Genomic DNA, 16,585 nt, shown 5'->3' on the forward strand with positions numbered 1-16,585 from the left:
AATTAACCTATTGAATATTGAAAGTTGAGATCTCGGAATTAATACTTGGAATTTCACACATTTATTATCCGGTAATCTGATATGAAGAAGTTTGTAATTGTAGAAGCTGCGTGGGATGATCTGCGGATGCAGTGAATCGTCGAGCGACGAGTACTTGAACATCGACAGTGAGTGAAAGAAAACGAAATAGCGATTTCCATGAATACGCGTCAATAGCGTGGAGATTTAGGCTTATGACGACACGTGTAAAATATCTGAGATTGCAGTAGAAAAAATTGTATAATATGTGACATCGATATGATGTGTATCGTCAAACAGTTACGGTAGAATCATCGTGGAATGTCGTGAGACAGATACCAATGAAACGTAAGAGATTCGTCAGTGAATCTTTAGCAAGTGGTAGAATCGTCAATGAATCGTTGCAGAGTGATTGCAGAATGATTGCAGGATCGTTAAAAAATTGTTGAACGAATTTATAGAAAAATATAATATATACGTAAATATATATAAATGAATATTTAACAAGTATAGCCAACGATGTACTATAATATGTAATATAATGTAAATGTTTATTTCGCTTGATCTACATATATTTACAATAAATATAACTCGTATTAACGAAGAAAATGGCTAATAACAAGCAAAAAGGAACGATATAAAATTATTGAACCAGCTTTTACGCTATTGATTCAATGCTGCAGCCAATTAACCAAATACCCAGAGATTTTGAGGCTTACTGTTCCTGTATAGGATTATTCGAAACATAAACCTCATACGACAATTCATTTCGCCAAATTTATTGAACCGCAATAAAACGCTCTAAAGGAAGAAATTCGATAATATCCGATCCATTCGAATCTCGCACGACGTTACGCATAACGATGTTTCTAATTGATCCAATTGAACGCACGCTCTCGCACGTTTTCATTAAAAATATCGAGGCATTGTTAAACAAACGATTCCCCGTTCGAGCAAAAGTTATTAAAAGTCGAACACCCGTGCAATTTCACTATCGATATAAAATGGGAAATACGAACATGGAATATGGGAATCGTTGTTGCATGTTTTCCCCGTGTTGATTGATTTCCTCTCGTTTTCCGTTGCACTTCTACTACGTATTTCCAACGATATGATAGTCAAACAACTGGCCAGCCTCGCTGTTATTTTAATTGAATTAATATTCCCATTATGATCGAATCACAACGCGCATCATTCATTTCCGGCTATTATTTACCGCACTCCTGCATCAAGGAAAAAAAATATTTACACAAATTTCGCATGTAATTATACCGGAATGGTACAATGAAGCAGTGGGAGAAATAAACTTTTATTCGAATCGCGTATTTGCTGTGGCAAATACGAAACGCGCGTTTCTCCGTGTTTCTCCGTTTCGTTCGATGGAAATGCACACTTCTCTTCTGTTCACGGATGATGAGAAACCGTATTGATATCGATCTGAACGGCTCTGTCGAAATAATCAGTCCAACAGATATTTAAATTCACTGTTTAATCCGAACAGATCAACGCAATTTTCCAGGCGAAACAAAAATGTCAGGGTATTAGTTTACGAAATTCGTACAACACACGGAGCACAAAGTATTTTTACATGGATCGCGAACGCTGTTTGTACTCTTTCTGATCCTTTCCAAACACGTTCCTTCGTCTCGAACAAAGCGAAGAGAAAAAGCGGACCGAGCGTAACCAAGGGTTCTCTAACTCGATGGCCTTGAACGCACCAATTCCTGACGGTTAGACCACAACAGAAACGGGTTTCGTAAATTAGCAAACCTTGGAAAACTTGCCGAAACCTGAAGAAACGAGAAATTTTTACGACGTTTTTTCAATAACTGAGTTGCAAGGAAATGTCTGGGATTTTTTGAATCGACAACTACGATAAGATCTTTAGGTCGAGGAGACAAAGACTTGCAACGGTATCGTAACCTTTAATAAATTTGGCGATACAAGGATGATACCTGTCAACACGAAAAGGAATGGGAAGCCTGGCTGAGTCAGAAGGCGGTTCCAATAAGAAAAGGCGAAACGCGTGACGCTAAACTGAGCAAGCAGAAATGCATTTTCAAACACTTTGAGACAGCCTTTGAGACGTGGTTCTATTGCTTTGGCAGGGTGAATGGGCATCTAAGTGGTATGTTTGACAATTGCGATAGCTGTAAAGAAATTTGTATAAATCGAGTCATGGTGTAGTGAAGATGAATGTTGATAGATATGTCCGGGGATTCCTGTCCAGATGGGAATTTTGAAGGAAATATTTTGTTTATTAAACTTTTTTTTAGTTAGGAGTTATAAGGAATAGACTTTGTCCTTCAAAGAATTTCTTAAGGAAATTGCAAGAAATTCTACGAGCTAATTAGAAATTTTGCGATAAGGAATTTATTTTTAAACGTTTCCTGTCTGCGTTAAATGTAAATGATCCATTGAAATGTTTTATCCAATTTTATATTATTATCTAATAAACGTGGAATATTTGAAACAATTGTTCAATATTAGCGTGCACGACGTGCTAGAGTCACGTATCCGTGATAGCAATAAGTCACAAGTATGCACGGAATAAGAGAAAGATGTAAATCAGTTTGATTGAGCAAGCTTGTCGTAAGTGAGATCGTGAATATTATTGCTATTAAACACTCGATTAGATCGATTTATCGATTTTTGCACTGCATGTACTTAGATATATGCATATTAGTATCTCATTTGAATGGAAAAAGTACGAAATTGGAACATATCTGAAAGCTGTTAACTGCACGCGAGAATGTAACGATTCGCAATAATCTATGCTAATAAAATCGTTAAACATCTGAAACTGAAATTTCAACGATATTGCATAAACAATTGGTAATCCCAGTTAAATTTGCTATTTTATTCCGAATAGGTCGTACTCATTAACCTGTTTTTGAAAGTTGTTCATAATTAACCTGTATTTTACGGAATCATATTTTACGGAATAACATAAACAATTAGATACTTTTGTTAAAAAGGTAAACTGGGAATATACGTGTGTCCATTTTTAATTATTATACTGCACACTGCATAACGTGTTTTGTTCGTAGCAATTGCGACTGCAAAACTCGTAATTTTCTTTCTCGATGTTCTTATAAAATACACGTTCCAAGGAATACAGTTAAATCGAATATTATTTCTTCAATAGTAGATTAAAGTACTAAACATTGTCTCGAGCAACGAACTTACTTCTTTACATTTTACAGTTTCCTCTTATACTCAAAATTAAGTTATAATTCAAACAAATACACATACATATGTTATATACATAGATTGACAAAATACCATATCCATAAGTTAGATATCCACTAACTATAAATAATATAATAGTATATTTTAAGAAGAAAATTACATTGTCTTTTGAAGATGTCATTATACACCTAATTCAATTTTTTAAACACAGTTAACAAGTATTATAATTATTTTGTAATTACCATTCATTCGTTCCTATGCTAACTACATTATATTAACAAATTCGCAGAATTATACCGCAATTAGACGTAGAATCGCTAACAGTTAACCCGCCCCTAATTTACAACATTTACATATCCCAAATCGTTAATCCAGATCTATCACTCGGTAAACAGATAGTTGGGGGAAAAAACGTTGCACTAGACGCATAAAGGAGCAATAAATCTAGGCTAAAGCTTCCCAATTCACGTATACAATTTCCTGCTGTTGCCTCTTTCTGTTAACATTGTAGCACTAATCGGGTAAGATCGCATCGTACAACGTTATGCAACCTGAAATCGAGAGTAAAGGGCGAACTGTAAAGGACGTCCGCCATACAAACAGACAGACAGAGAGAGAGAGAGAGAGAGAGAGAGAGAGAGAATCCATTGCGTACAAAGGCCACGCGATGGTCCCTAAAGTATATTTACATTTGCATTCGGTAATTAAACCCCAGTGGGGTTTGCGCGATGGTCGTTCTTATCGTTCGATGGTGGAAGAAGAGCAATTGCTGGGAATCCTAAATAATTTAGCACAACGGGCGCGTGACCGAGTTATAACGAAACGGAAACCGGTAAGGCACGGAACGGTCACGAGGCAGGCAGTTGGTGATTAATAGTTTCGGTTGAACGACCGTTCCGCTAGCTTCATTAAGTAATTAAATTCTCGCCCCCTTCACAAGAGTTAACGTTTCGATCGCCTGCAAGGATTAGAGCGCTTTCGTGGTGATTCCTTCCTCGAGATCGTCCGTTTCATCTCAAACCATTTAATTATACACACGTGAATTTGTTCATATACAGACGGCCACGTTAATATTCCAATATCTTTTAAAACAAAATAACTTTCTTAAAAGTGAATTTTTTTGAGCAGTTAAAAGGATTAGTTTATTAGATGATGTGTGAAAAAGATTTGAAAGAGTTGAGACTGGTCGCAATCGCGAAGAAAGAAATTTAAGCTTGTAACAAAAATTTAAACAAATACGGTTTGTAGATTCGTGTCAGTTATGCACGTGTTGAAAATTTCATCGTACAGCGATGTAAGCTTCATTTCGCTCGTAAATAATTCTGACAAGATTCTATTATACGTAATTAGTAAATTACCTACATATCATACTCGTGTAATTTATTTGAAATTATTTTTCATGTAATAGGCAGAAAAAAGCAGACAACCGACGATTAAATAATTTATACATCAAGGGTTAATAACATTTACGTGAAACATTCCTTTTTTTATTCTTTGCAATTACGGTGTTACAACGAAACCTGTCGTTTTCAAGAAAATCATGGGAAAGACATAATTGTGACCGTGTTTTAGGTTGAAAATTATTTATTCACTGTGAAAAATATTCAAAACTATTTCCCTTGCTCCATTCGTTAATTTAACAGAAAATTGGAATAGATGACTTCAAGAACTCTATAGAAAACGATTAATTTATCTTTTCTTGATCCATCTTATATGTATGATAATTCATGTAAATATGGTATAATTTGATAAATTTAAAAACATATAAGTGGCATTAAGAATAATTACTCGTTGGACGAACGAATGTTGACAGTTTAAATCGAGATGATGATAGGACGCGCTCATCATTCGCATTATCTGGTATCAAGCATGAATAGAAGTAATAAAGAGTATTGGACAAAGCGTCGCGCAGGTTGTATAAGATTTAAAGGCAAATCTTGTGATTACACGCGATTGCCATCATTTGAAGGTAATCGGGTTAGAAACTCGTCGAGGAGATGTAATAATCGATGAGAAAACATGGAAGACAATTTGCCCGTTGATTTATTAGTGGTAATCGAACGGTATAATTGGTATTTAAATAATTTATTTCCCCATTATTGGTGAAAAGTGGACACAATTTTCACATTGTAAATCATAAAGAATCAAAATGTATTATAAAAGCACTACTTCCTGATCGATCTAACTGATTTAATTTCTTATTAATATTATTAATAAAGCGAATACGTAATTTGTAATATATACGATATGTAAAACATAAAATGCAGATAAATTTTCAATAATATGTTAATGTTTTAAATTACAATAAGTATTTTTATTAATAATAATGATTACAGTAATTATTCATATCTTACACAGTGGCTTAAATACATCCGAATACTTTAGCAAGTATTTTATTATAATTTCAATAGCAATGCTTTAGCATTCGTTGCAATCCCTCGGTATTAATAAATGTCAATTTATTGAATAATTATCCTACTTATTTACTGGCACGCGCTGAGAGCAATTTTCGAACCTTTGAACGTCGTAACTCCGTACATTGACACAAATATCGTGTACATGGCGAATTCGCGAAACTTTTAACTACGTCGTTGAAAATACGCGTAATCGTCAATATAGAGATTGATGTATATGTTGATAGAGAGATATGATCATTACAGAGGAATTACGCCGTAACAAAATCGCGGTATCAGCGGCTTACGCAAATGGCGAAAGTAAGAGGAAAAACGTCGCCTTGAATGCGCGTAGGTATTCACCTGATTCGACCTTCGAGGCCAAATTATTTCCTCGAACCTACAGGCACTAGTCTCGTGCAACACAATTGCATTTCAAGCATAGCGTGGCAACCGGTGTTGGTAAAACTGCGATCGTTTTTACACTTCGCGATTTTACATTTTCCTTGTCGAATAATTGCACGTCCTGCGTTCTGTCTAAAGTGATTGTTTTATGGATCGTCCAAGAAGAATATTAAAGTGACTTTGAAATAAATTAAACTGTAGTAAACTATTAAGTAATTCCATAAGCAACGTTGTCTCTCAGATCGTAGTTCGAATCTCTCAGGTAAAATCAAGTCGACGAGTATCGGAATTGATAATTAGCAATTTGAAATACTACAAATGCTAGCGCAATGATACAGAAATGATCGATAATAATAAATAGAAAAAGGTTTTTCGCTTCATTGTAACAATGCTCGATGTAATATAATAGTTGGAGATTATTACCTCATCTACTTCATTTTCTACGTTTCATACGAATAATAATTTTCATTTATTTCAAGAAATACAACACAATAGAGCACGTTAAAATCGAAATAGAATATTCTACGTCGAGTTCTTCATTTTTTCTTTAAAGGAATCCAAAAATTATCAGATGATTGAGACATTGGACTAGGAAACAATAAATAATTCAATAGATACGATAATCTTCATCTTTTTTCATTTTTAGAGCCATATATGTATATTATCTAAAGGCTGATCTCATACATATCGTTTCTTGAGCGTTGGTAGCATTATGAAAACTAATCGTACTTATTTAATTTATCTTATAAGATTTCATTTTAACGATTAATAAAATAGTACGCGAACGTTATAAGTAGCAATTATTATCGGTTACGCGTATGATCATTGGGGGGATTGGTATCCTTGATGAAAATAGCATCGCAAGGTCTCCATTAAACGTTTTCACTTTGAATAGTGAAATAATTAGAGCTCAATGTCATTGGAGAATTTTTATATCGGCTCGATATTTATACAGGCGTACTCCTTGCGGGAATATTAGGTCGCGTAAACGGTGAAAAATACCACAGATTATACTGTGTCATGGTTTCTAGCACGCTCGTCGAGACTCAATGTCGCCCACATTTTCGTTTGCATACGGAATCACGATGGAGATGAAAAATTTCATTTTTACGAACTACTAGACCGTGTCGGTATGAAATTAAAATTAACACAGTGTCGTAGTTAAGCATGCAAATGCATTTCCTTTCCGTGCAAGCGTTGGAGATCGGCCCTGGCCATCTGATATTCACGGCAGTAATAAACATTTCAGTTTTTGTCAAATTTATTCGTGACTTATTCGTTTGACATTAGAGATATAAGGATAAGAAACGTACTAAACAAGGAGAAGATTAACCTTCCGTTACTTTTATCACATACAGTGTAGTGATTATACATGCAAATTGTAACTCTCTTTCTATGAATAAATCGTAATTTTAAATTCTGTGAAGGAACCTTCGATTTACATGAAATAGGAAATGTCGAATTATTTTGTTTGGAACGATAACGTTCTTGAAGCTTCTTCTGACTTCCTATGTGCCGAAATACGTTATTTTAGAATTTATGTGTAGCAAAACTTGTAGCGAGATAATGTCTAACAAAAGTAAGAAAAATTAATTTTCATTTAAACTGCATAGAAACGGATTTAGCAAATTTATTTGTTCATCCTGACTTAACTTTAAATTATGTACATATACGTGCAACTGTATACATCTAGAAACTTCAAAGAAACTTATCCTAACCTGTTTAATTTATTATGATTTTCTCGCTGCCCTACGACGTTTCGAAAATTTCAAAACATCATTCAAATATTTTAATTCAAACCCCGTGGGGATATCTTTCAGAATATTTAAATTCACAAGTGCTCGAACTTCCATATTTCTGCTTTCCTTTACACTTCCTTTGAAGACTCGGAAGTTTAAAGTGTCCAGTGGTTGAAACCAGAAAAATACTGCGGATATTTATATAAATTTATACTTGTAGAAAAAACCCTAAGGAACGACACTTAATTAAATATTTGTTTCATCTCTTCTAATTGCATACTGCAACACATACTTCTGTACTTCTGTATATTCTGCATACTTTTGCAATATCACATGCCCTATGCACGTCAATATAAATGAATGAGGTAAACATTCGTAATTTATTCATTATATACTTCGTCGATACCCGTTTAAATTGTGAATACGAATTATATGTCAAATATTGTCAACACCCAATTGATAACAGAAATTAAAAGAGTACTACGTAACAAGAAACACGATCAGCTTAATCAAACTTACGATACTATTTGATACTATTCCACTTAGTACAAGTCTAAGACTTCAAACTCGAACTAAACGCACACAACTAACGCACAACATAATCTACCCCCCACGATTCAACCCATCTGATTCACCAATTTTTGTGTTCTAATCTCACACTTAGTTTTATCAAATAAAAATATTTCCAGCATTTCAATAAAAACTGCAGCATGTGCTCAAGAGGCGAAATCACGTAAATCGGCAACGATGTTTTCATCTTTTCCTCGGTCTTAAGAAATTTGTTAACGATAATCCAAAAAACGCAGCAGATTTAAACACGTCTCACGATAGAGCCAGAAGAACGAAGAAATTCTCGTTTCCCAACGTGTCCATTCCCGTTCTGCGATTACGATGCAAACGTTAGACGAACGAACGTTGTCGATTTTTCGCTACATCGACCGAACCACGGTCACCGGGGACCGGATTCTTAGCGAGCGAAATAAAAATAGAAACATCCATATATAACGCAAGGAGCAAGATCTCTGTGTGGCCTATAGGGGCACGTTGTAAAATGAGAAATGCATGAGAAAGGTCGGCGACTTACCATCGTGGGAGTCGTAGAGGTAGATGATTTTCTTCCAGCCGTAATATCGCACCGTGTCGATGATAGCGCGATGATAATCCGGACGCATGCTTATGGCGAAATCCAAGAGACCTGAGGACGGTGTCAGAACCTGAAACACGTAGGGCGGACACTCACGTATACGCTTTCGACTTTCAGATTTTATTCGGTCGGGGGGCGAACAAAACCGAAAACTGCGGGAACGCGTGGTGAACTGTTGAACGGCGCCGTTTTTCCGACCGAGCACGACGAGGACGGAAACGCCGCCAGTGCAAATGTAACCGTAAATATTTACGATGCTGTACCGTGGCGCGAATGTTGGTCAGTTTCAAAGCTCCTTGCTACGTAATATTGGACCGTTTCGCCAGCTTTCTTTCTCCCTTGCGAAGTAACCGGCTGATTTAAGCGAATTACGCTTTCGTTTGGGATCGTTGGTGCTTTTTTCTTTGCATTCAGGAGGAAGGAACTTTTTCACATACGAGTGTTCGTAAGTATCTGGATACTTTATGATAAAGTATGATCGATTTGTAGTTTATTGAATAATTTAATTAATTTAGTTTAGTTAATTTATTGAATAGTATTTGAAGTATTTGAAAAGAAACGAAGATTATAGCTGATCGGGAATCAATGAACAGTATTGGAACTTACGCTATAAATTAAAATTACATTACATTTTAATAAGGGGATTTTTCTTTTAATTTAGAAATATATTCTACTGCTTACTATATACGTTTAACATTTAAATATTACTGCTTCCATCGGTATCGAAAGACTGTCGAGTTAGAAGAACCTTTTTTTATCTGGCTTTTAATTTAAAAATTTACAAAATAGGTCTGACAATTGCAAATGTTAGTTTTATTATTAAATATTAGTTTTTAGAAATCCATTTAATTCACCTGTACGTTGCTATGATAATTATGAAGATAGAAGTGGCGACAGTACGTTTCATCTGTAATTTTGTACATTGAAATACATTTTGTCAAAAACACGTGTGTATCCAGATGCCTCTGAATAATCGTGTAAATCTTTGTCGAAACTTTAAACTGTACGTACATCTAATTAAAAAATACTTCTTGGAAAGATATATTTCAAACAATACAATGACTTTTAACCACTAAAAATCATAAGTAACTTAAAAACGTAACAAATGGTGTAGGTTTTTATAAGATTTAGTAATTTAAAGTCTTTTTTTCGTAAGCCGTCCCACAATTGACAAAGAAAGGTTCCAAAATGATTTTTTAATGAAACCTCATCCGATGGAACAGTTACAAAACCGTCATCTACTCGTACGAATCTTATAAACTATTAAAAAGTCCACCGTCAAAAGCCGTGTGCCATTAGTTTCAGTTTTTCAAGCTCTACCACGTCACGAAGTCTCATAAAAAAATCAGGGTAACACTTTGGGATTTCTCTCGGTAAAAATGACCATAGCTAGCCATTAAAGTTTCCTGAGCTAACTACAGAAGCAACTTTCCGTCATCCAATATCTGCTGTAACAGAATAATCCCTTACGAAGAGACAGAAAAAGAAGGAAGAAATATAATAACAAGGAACACGTCGCATTCTGTAAGATACCAGGAGAAACTAGCATTGTACAAATGTTCACGGAAGTATTCGAACGCTAGTAGATACCTTTTATGAATGTATCATGCGTATTGTGTGAAACATTTTGAATTTTCATTAGCATCGTCATGAAACTCGACTGTCGTGTTTATGTTGACAAAGTTTGAAACAAATCTAAAAGTCTATATATAAGTACAAGTATACTGTATATGAACCTGTTAAAAGATGTAAATTAATCGACTCCACTTTTCATTAATTTTCTAATTTCATTACATAAATACATGATTAATATTTGACTGACAAGAAATAAATTATTTACTTGCGTAAGTTCATTAATCACGAGAGAATGACATAACTAAGATAACAGTAAATTTTAAGACAAATTAAAAAAATAGCGTTTTGTAACATCATTATTTCTCTGTATCTTTTAATTCCCGGAGTGGATCAACGTGGCTTCCGAACGATTTATATTTCAATTCAGAAATTACAAGTGTATTTAAATACCCGATTGTCCATTATATATTAATCAACCTTGATATTCAATAGGATCGTATTTAAAACTTATTATAATTGTCTGTTCATGCTGCGTACTAATTTTTCACTAAATATACATCTACATCTTGTAGCTTCTATATGTACATTCAGATCTCATTTCATTATTACATTCCATTCCATTCCGCAGATTACATTCCATTATTTCAGATTGGTTTTAAAATTTACCAATTTAATCGTGACAGTCGTGTCTCATTACATTGTCAATAAAATTTCGAAATATTTTATATAACGTTCACAATGTACACGTAAAAGTTTTCCATGACGAATGTCCAAATACTTTCATGAGTCACTGTACCGCACGGATCGGTAGAAATTGTAAAAGATCTGCTCCTATATAAATGGTCGTTTCCTCCTCGCGAACCGTAATTGACCAGTCGCTGTAGGGAAAGGGAAATGTGGTATGGGAGGGATAGATAGGAAGAAGAAAAAAGAAGAGAGGACTTCGAATTAGCATTACCACGCGATTAGCATTTAAACGACATGGACATTCGTTGCGCGGATCGTGTTGCGTGCTCATGCGTACTTACCGTGCACGTACATACGTATCGAAACACGGCTGGATAAAAACGCACACTTATATCCTGGCTGGAATATACGGGGTCGCCATTCATCCAATATGGACGTACGATATCAGTTTTGCAAGTGGCGTTACCACGCCGCCACCCGATAAATGCGCCCACCGTTTGCAATTCGACGTGGCGAATAAATTTTCGACCGGACCAATTCATTTCGAAATTCAAATTGTAATATGTTTGTATACACTCCATACATATTTATGTATTTATGGATGAAGCTATGGTAGGTATAGGAAAGTGTATGTAAAGCGGTTGTACGTCGATCGAGCAAGCTCTGTCCGCGAACTGATAATTATCGACCACCACGATGAATCTCTATCGATTTCGATTCGAATTTCCTCGTACGCGGTAATGTTTATATGTTTGTTTACGCCAGGTACCAGAGAGAAGAGAAACGAAAGCAAAATTTGATTGCTGGATAACCGCTTCGAGGATAAACCCGCAGCAATTTCTAAGAATATGGCGCGCGTCAACCGAATATACGTATGTACGTATGATAGTTACGGAAAAGTTTAACAAGGTTACCTGGGAAGGTGGACAGTTTCTACTGGCCGATTAAATTACGAATTGAGTTGAATTAAGTTGTTGAGATTGTTGGTGATTTGAAATGAGAGGTATCCTTCGTTTTCCCTTGACACAGTAGTGTCTCACATGTTTGTTCTTTGGTAATCAGTGAATTATATTTTCCGTCTTTTGCGATGGAACGTTTTATCGTTTTTTAATTTCCTTTTTTTTTTTTGTAGTTCAGTTCACTAAAAATAAACTGATCAATTTGCATAATTGGAGGATTGTTTGTTTAAATGAGTCTGGAAGCTATAGATGACAAAATTCAAAAAATAACTTTTCTCCGTGGTTTTTTGATACGTAGGTATTTCTATATGATCGAGGAAAAGGAATTTTGATTCCCAAATAAGTTGGAAATACTTTGCATTATAGGGATAAAATACTCCGGATTGGAGATATATTTTGAATTCTCTTTCGTATTAAAGAGTCGATAACGAAGGGAGTTTAACAGATTAAAAAGTAATCGTTCAACAAACGATTAATCCAGATTGTAATTTAAATCTGAGAATTTAATCTATCAATTTCCCCTGTCTCCGCTGTTTACTTGTAAAAAGAACGCTTCCATTTTCATCGGAAATCCTGATCAAATTATACGTTGCAAGAAAGACGTTTTCGCTAATAAAACTTGCTGAACGTAAGCTCGCGTTAGTTTTTTATCGATGCAGCTGAGCTTCGAGAAAAGCGATAAAAATAAGCGTCGAAAGCCGATAAGTGAAAATAAGCAGAGACGTAGGGGTGGGTAAGATAAGAATAAATATCGGTACGTTTTTCCCTTCGGCGATATTATAAGTTTTTATTTAGCCAGGCTGGGAAAGCTATTTACCTTCTCGGGAAACCAGGGCGTCACGAAAGGCATCTGAAACGTGTTGCTATAAGAATGGAGGGTGTCGAATGAATCCGGACTCACGGCACCCAGCATGGAGAACACCCCTCTGCTAAACTGACTGCAGACTGCAACAAACACGCACATGCGATTCGTTAAAATTTCTACATCCATCGATTATTAATTTATAACGATTAACAGAAATGTAATTAATATTTTTTATTTTAATTGTATTCGATGTATTTAATATTTCACGCGCGGAATTTGAAATTTCATTTACCATATCAGTATCGACTTAGAAATAATCGAAGAGGGATGCAATTTAAGAATTAATATAAATTACAGACGATAACTATAAATGTATATTTTATTTTATAAACTGCTAACTATAAATCTCTATTTCTTCGTTTCTATTATACACATAGGTATTATGAATGTTTTGAGAGCTCGGACGAACGCAATGGAATTTTCTTTGCCACTGCAGTAACGACTTGGAAATTATTAAAAAATGACGCAATACAAAACTAATGTAAATTAAGATCGATAACTACAAAATTCCATTCCTCGATTTCTTACATACATATATATATGTATCGAAGACTTCGTACAGATAGAATGGTATTTTCTTGATTATCGCAGTAACGATTTGTAAATTATAGCAAAGTGATGCAATTGAAAATTATCATAAATTAGAGATATAGCTATAAACTTCAATCCTTTTCGTAATTGTAAGAAACATCGTTAGGCGTTATTATTTCTTGAAATTATTTGTAATTGTCTTTAAACGATTTCTCAGAATTAAAATGATATATTGTTGTGTATGATTTCTCATGATTCTATATGACGTAAAATTTTAATAACTACTTATGCGATTGTTCCAGAATAATGTATAGGACATGTTGCAACGTAAATCTAGCCAAACAATATCATAAAAGTATTAATTTCATCGGCGGTAAAAGAAAAATACTACGCTATAATTTGTCAATTATCATAAAAGAATGATCACCGCCATTTAGGTATACCCTCTCTCAGACCGAATAACGAACGAGTAAACGAAGCGAATTGCACGAAAATCATGCGACAAAGTTCAACGAGCCGCGTCGGCATTTCACGCGTAATTTCATTCGCAAGCTGCGTTTCTCGTTGCCTCGCCCAGTAGCAAACGTGTAATATCCATTCAAAGGTGTCAAAGCATAGCCAGAAGTCCAATAACTCTGTTTTTCATTATCGGGTCGCGAACAAAGCGAAGAGAATTCCATCGAACGCTTCGCTGTCTGCGCGAGTTTTCCTACAGCCGCGCGTAATGCACGCGCTCACTAGCGCTCGCGTTGAATTACGCGAGTAACAGCTCATTAACATGAAAATTTTGCTCATCTATCACGCTAGTTGCAGTAAAAAAGTATTTCGGAGGTAGCACGTTATTTCGATGTTCAATTTTTAATTTTTTACCTCTACTCAATTGTTAATTTTCAATTATTAATTCTCTATCTGTAATTTACAATTTTCTGTTTTCAATTCTTTATTTATAACTTTATAATTTTTAATTCTCTACCTTTAATTTATAATTTTCTATCCTCAGTTCTTCACTTTTAATTTTTAATTTTCAATTTCCAGCCGCTAATTTCTCATGTTTAATCTTTAATTTCATATTTTTCATTTTATCTCTTAGCTCGCAATTTTTAATTCCGTCCCTTCATTTTTTATTTTTCATTTGCATTAGTTCGGGAATCGGAATTCTTTTTGAATTTTTTTGCCGATATTAAATGCAGAAACATATTCAGGGAAAATTGTTCGTCGGGTAGATTAATCTGCGAATATGTGTAACAGCAATTAATAACCGATTGACTCATAATGTACACATATTTAACAGCAATGAGACATTCGTATAACGTAAATGGAGAATTTTCCTAAATAGTGAGCTAGTTTTAAACCGTAAACAATTAATACTGTAATACACTCTGTAACACACAGATATAAACATTTAAACTCGTCAAACTTTGTGAATAACCTTCTATACCTAACTTCTGTACCTTAAAACAACACATTTTTTCCTCCACTATAAGCTTTAATAATTTCCATTCTTTAATCCTAGCTCAACCTCCATATCGCGGATTAAAAGTCATAGTGATATAAAGTCAGGCCACTGCTACTTTGCGTAAAACGATGTTTTACTTTTGCCATCGTAAAAAAACCTACGCATAATCTTTAGAGTTAACAAACCATGCCAGGATATTAAACTTCTAACTTATTTCATTACCGAATTAAGCGGATAATTCTTCTAAAGGCTGCAAAACATATGAATAACTGTGTATTTAAATTTTTTACTTACACCATTATGATTCTTAGCTCGTCATATTACTTTGATATCATCGATTACGATCGATCCTCTCGCACTATCTATTTCAAAATTATATTACCTTCTCATCAACTATTTACCAAGTTCCCTTTCGTGTCTCAGCTGTGCCCTCTTTCAAAGAGGGACTAGTATTTGTACTAAAGAGGAGAACCACCGTTTGTAAACTTTTTACATACACCATTGTGATTCTCAACTCGTCATATTACGTCTTTAACTTCGTCAATTATCTGTCTTTTCACACTACCCACGTTAAAATTCAACTTCCACCTCGTCAAACCTACACGAGTCACTACACGTCTGTTCTCGTATCTTTGCGCGGAGGGGTAGCTGTACATCGCCCCTATCAAAAGCAAAACGTGCTCAGAATCAAGCAGTCTCCTTCTCGGGGCAGTATTTTTGAAAAAAGGAGTCGGTACGTATGCAAAGCCGATAATAGATCGGCCATTTGCTAGGCAGGCTTGGTCGTGTATCCTTCTCGTTTACTTGACGCAACGACTTGCATGCAACACGCGGCATCGCATATCGATTAGAAGGTTTTCGCGGCGAACGACTCTCCTCCGCGTCGTTATACGACAGAAGTAGGAGGCTGAGAAACTAATGAACGCAAAGTCCGCCAGCTGATGACGAATCAAGCATGGGATAGATCGGAGAGCGAAGCTTGAGGGGCGGTAAAGTGACGCGACGAGGTGCAAATAGATCAGGAAGAAACCACAGGGTGGAGAGTCGTTCACCGTGAAATCGTAAATAGAGAGGCGCAAAAATGCGGATTCGCTAGAGGAATCTTAATGCCGCGCAGTGCTTTAGAACGACTGCCTGAGTAGGACAAATCCAGCGGACGTTGCGCAGACTAACGTTATTTAACGCTTAACTATGTATATCAACTAATATATTAATTTATTTTTTCATATAGAATCGACCTTATACAGAGCACTCCACTTCGAGCTTGACACGTAATCGTCTAACTGAACTATTAGTTATGTAGAAAAATAGCAAAGGTAAAATGTTTCAATAACTTTGTTGTGTTTTGTACCAGGAGTACCTTCATCTTACGATGCTCACAAATGTTATCGAAATGTACGTTCTTTTACGATACGACAGTGGCTTTCGTTTTAATTACACAGTTTCCATTTAACGCCTGTTACTGTACTTAAAAAAATCTTCAAAACTGAATAATATTGTAATTAAAAATTCGTAAGAATATAGAAACTTAGAGAAGTGAAGTATTATTGAATAATACAAAAATGATGAAAAATAGTGACTTTCTAGCAGTAGTTATCAAAGGTCGTGTGCTGCTGGTCGA

General features: G+C 35.2%; 1 protein-coding gene across 2 annotated transcripts in view; it reads right to left on the reverse strand.

Annotated features, from left to right (window-relative positions):
* The window catches only part of LOC122569377 (glutamate receptor 1), a 336,051-nt gene that overhangs the window by 94,753 nt on the left and 224,713 nt on the right, over window positions 1-16,585 (reverse strand). For both annotated transcript variants that reach the window (XM_043730321.1, XM_043730323.1), the window contains exons 3-4: window positions 12,930-13,057; window positions 8,832-8,961 (exon numbers count right to left, since the gene is read on the reverse strand). In XM_043730321.1, coding sequence (XP_043586256.1) covers window positions 8,832-8,961; window positions 12,930-13,057 — 258 coding nt within the window. The remainder of the gene's footprint in view (window positions 1-8,831; window positions 8,962-12,929; window positions 13,058-16,585) is intronic.

Source organism: Bombus pyrosoma, linkage group LG7 (assembly GCF_014825855.1).
Source record: "Bombus pyrosoma isolate SC7728 linkage group LG7, ASM1482585v1, whole genome shotgun sequence".
NCBI lineage: Eukaryota > Metazoa > Arthropoda > Insecta > Hymenoptera > Apidae > Bombus > Bombus pyrosoma.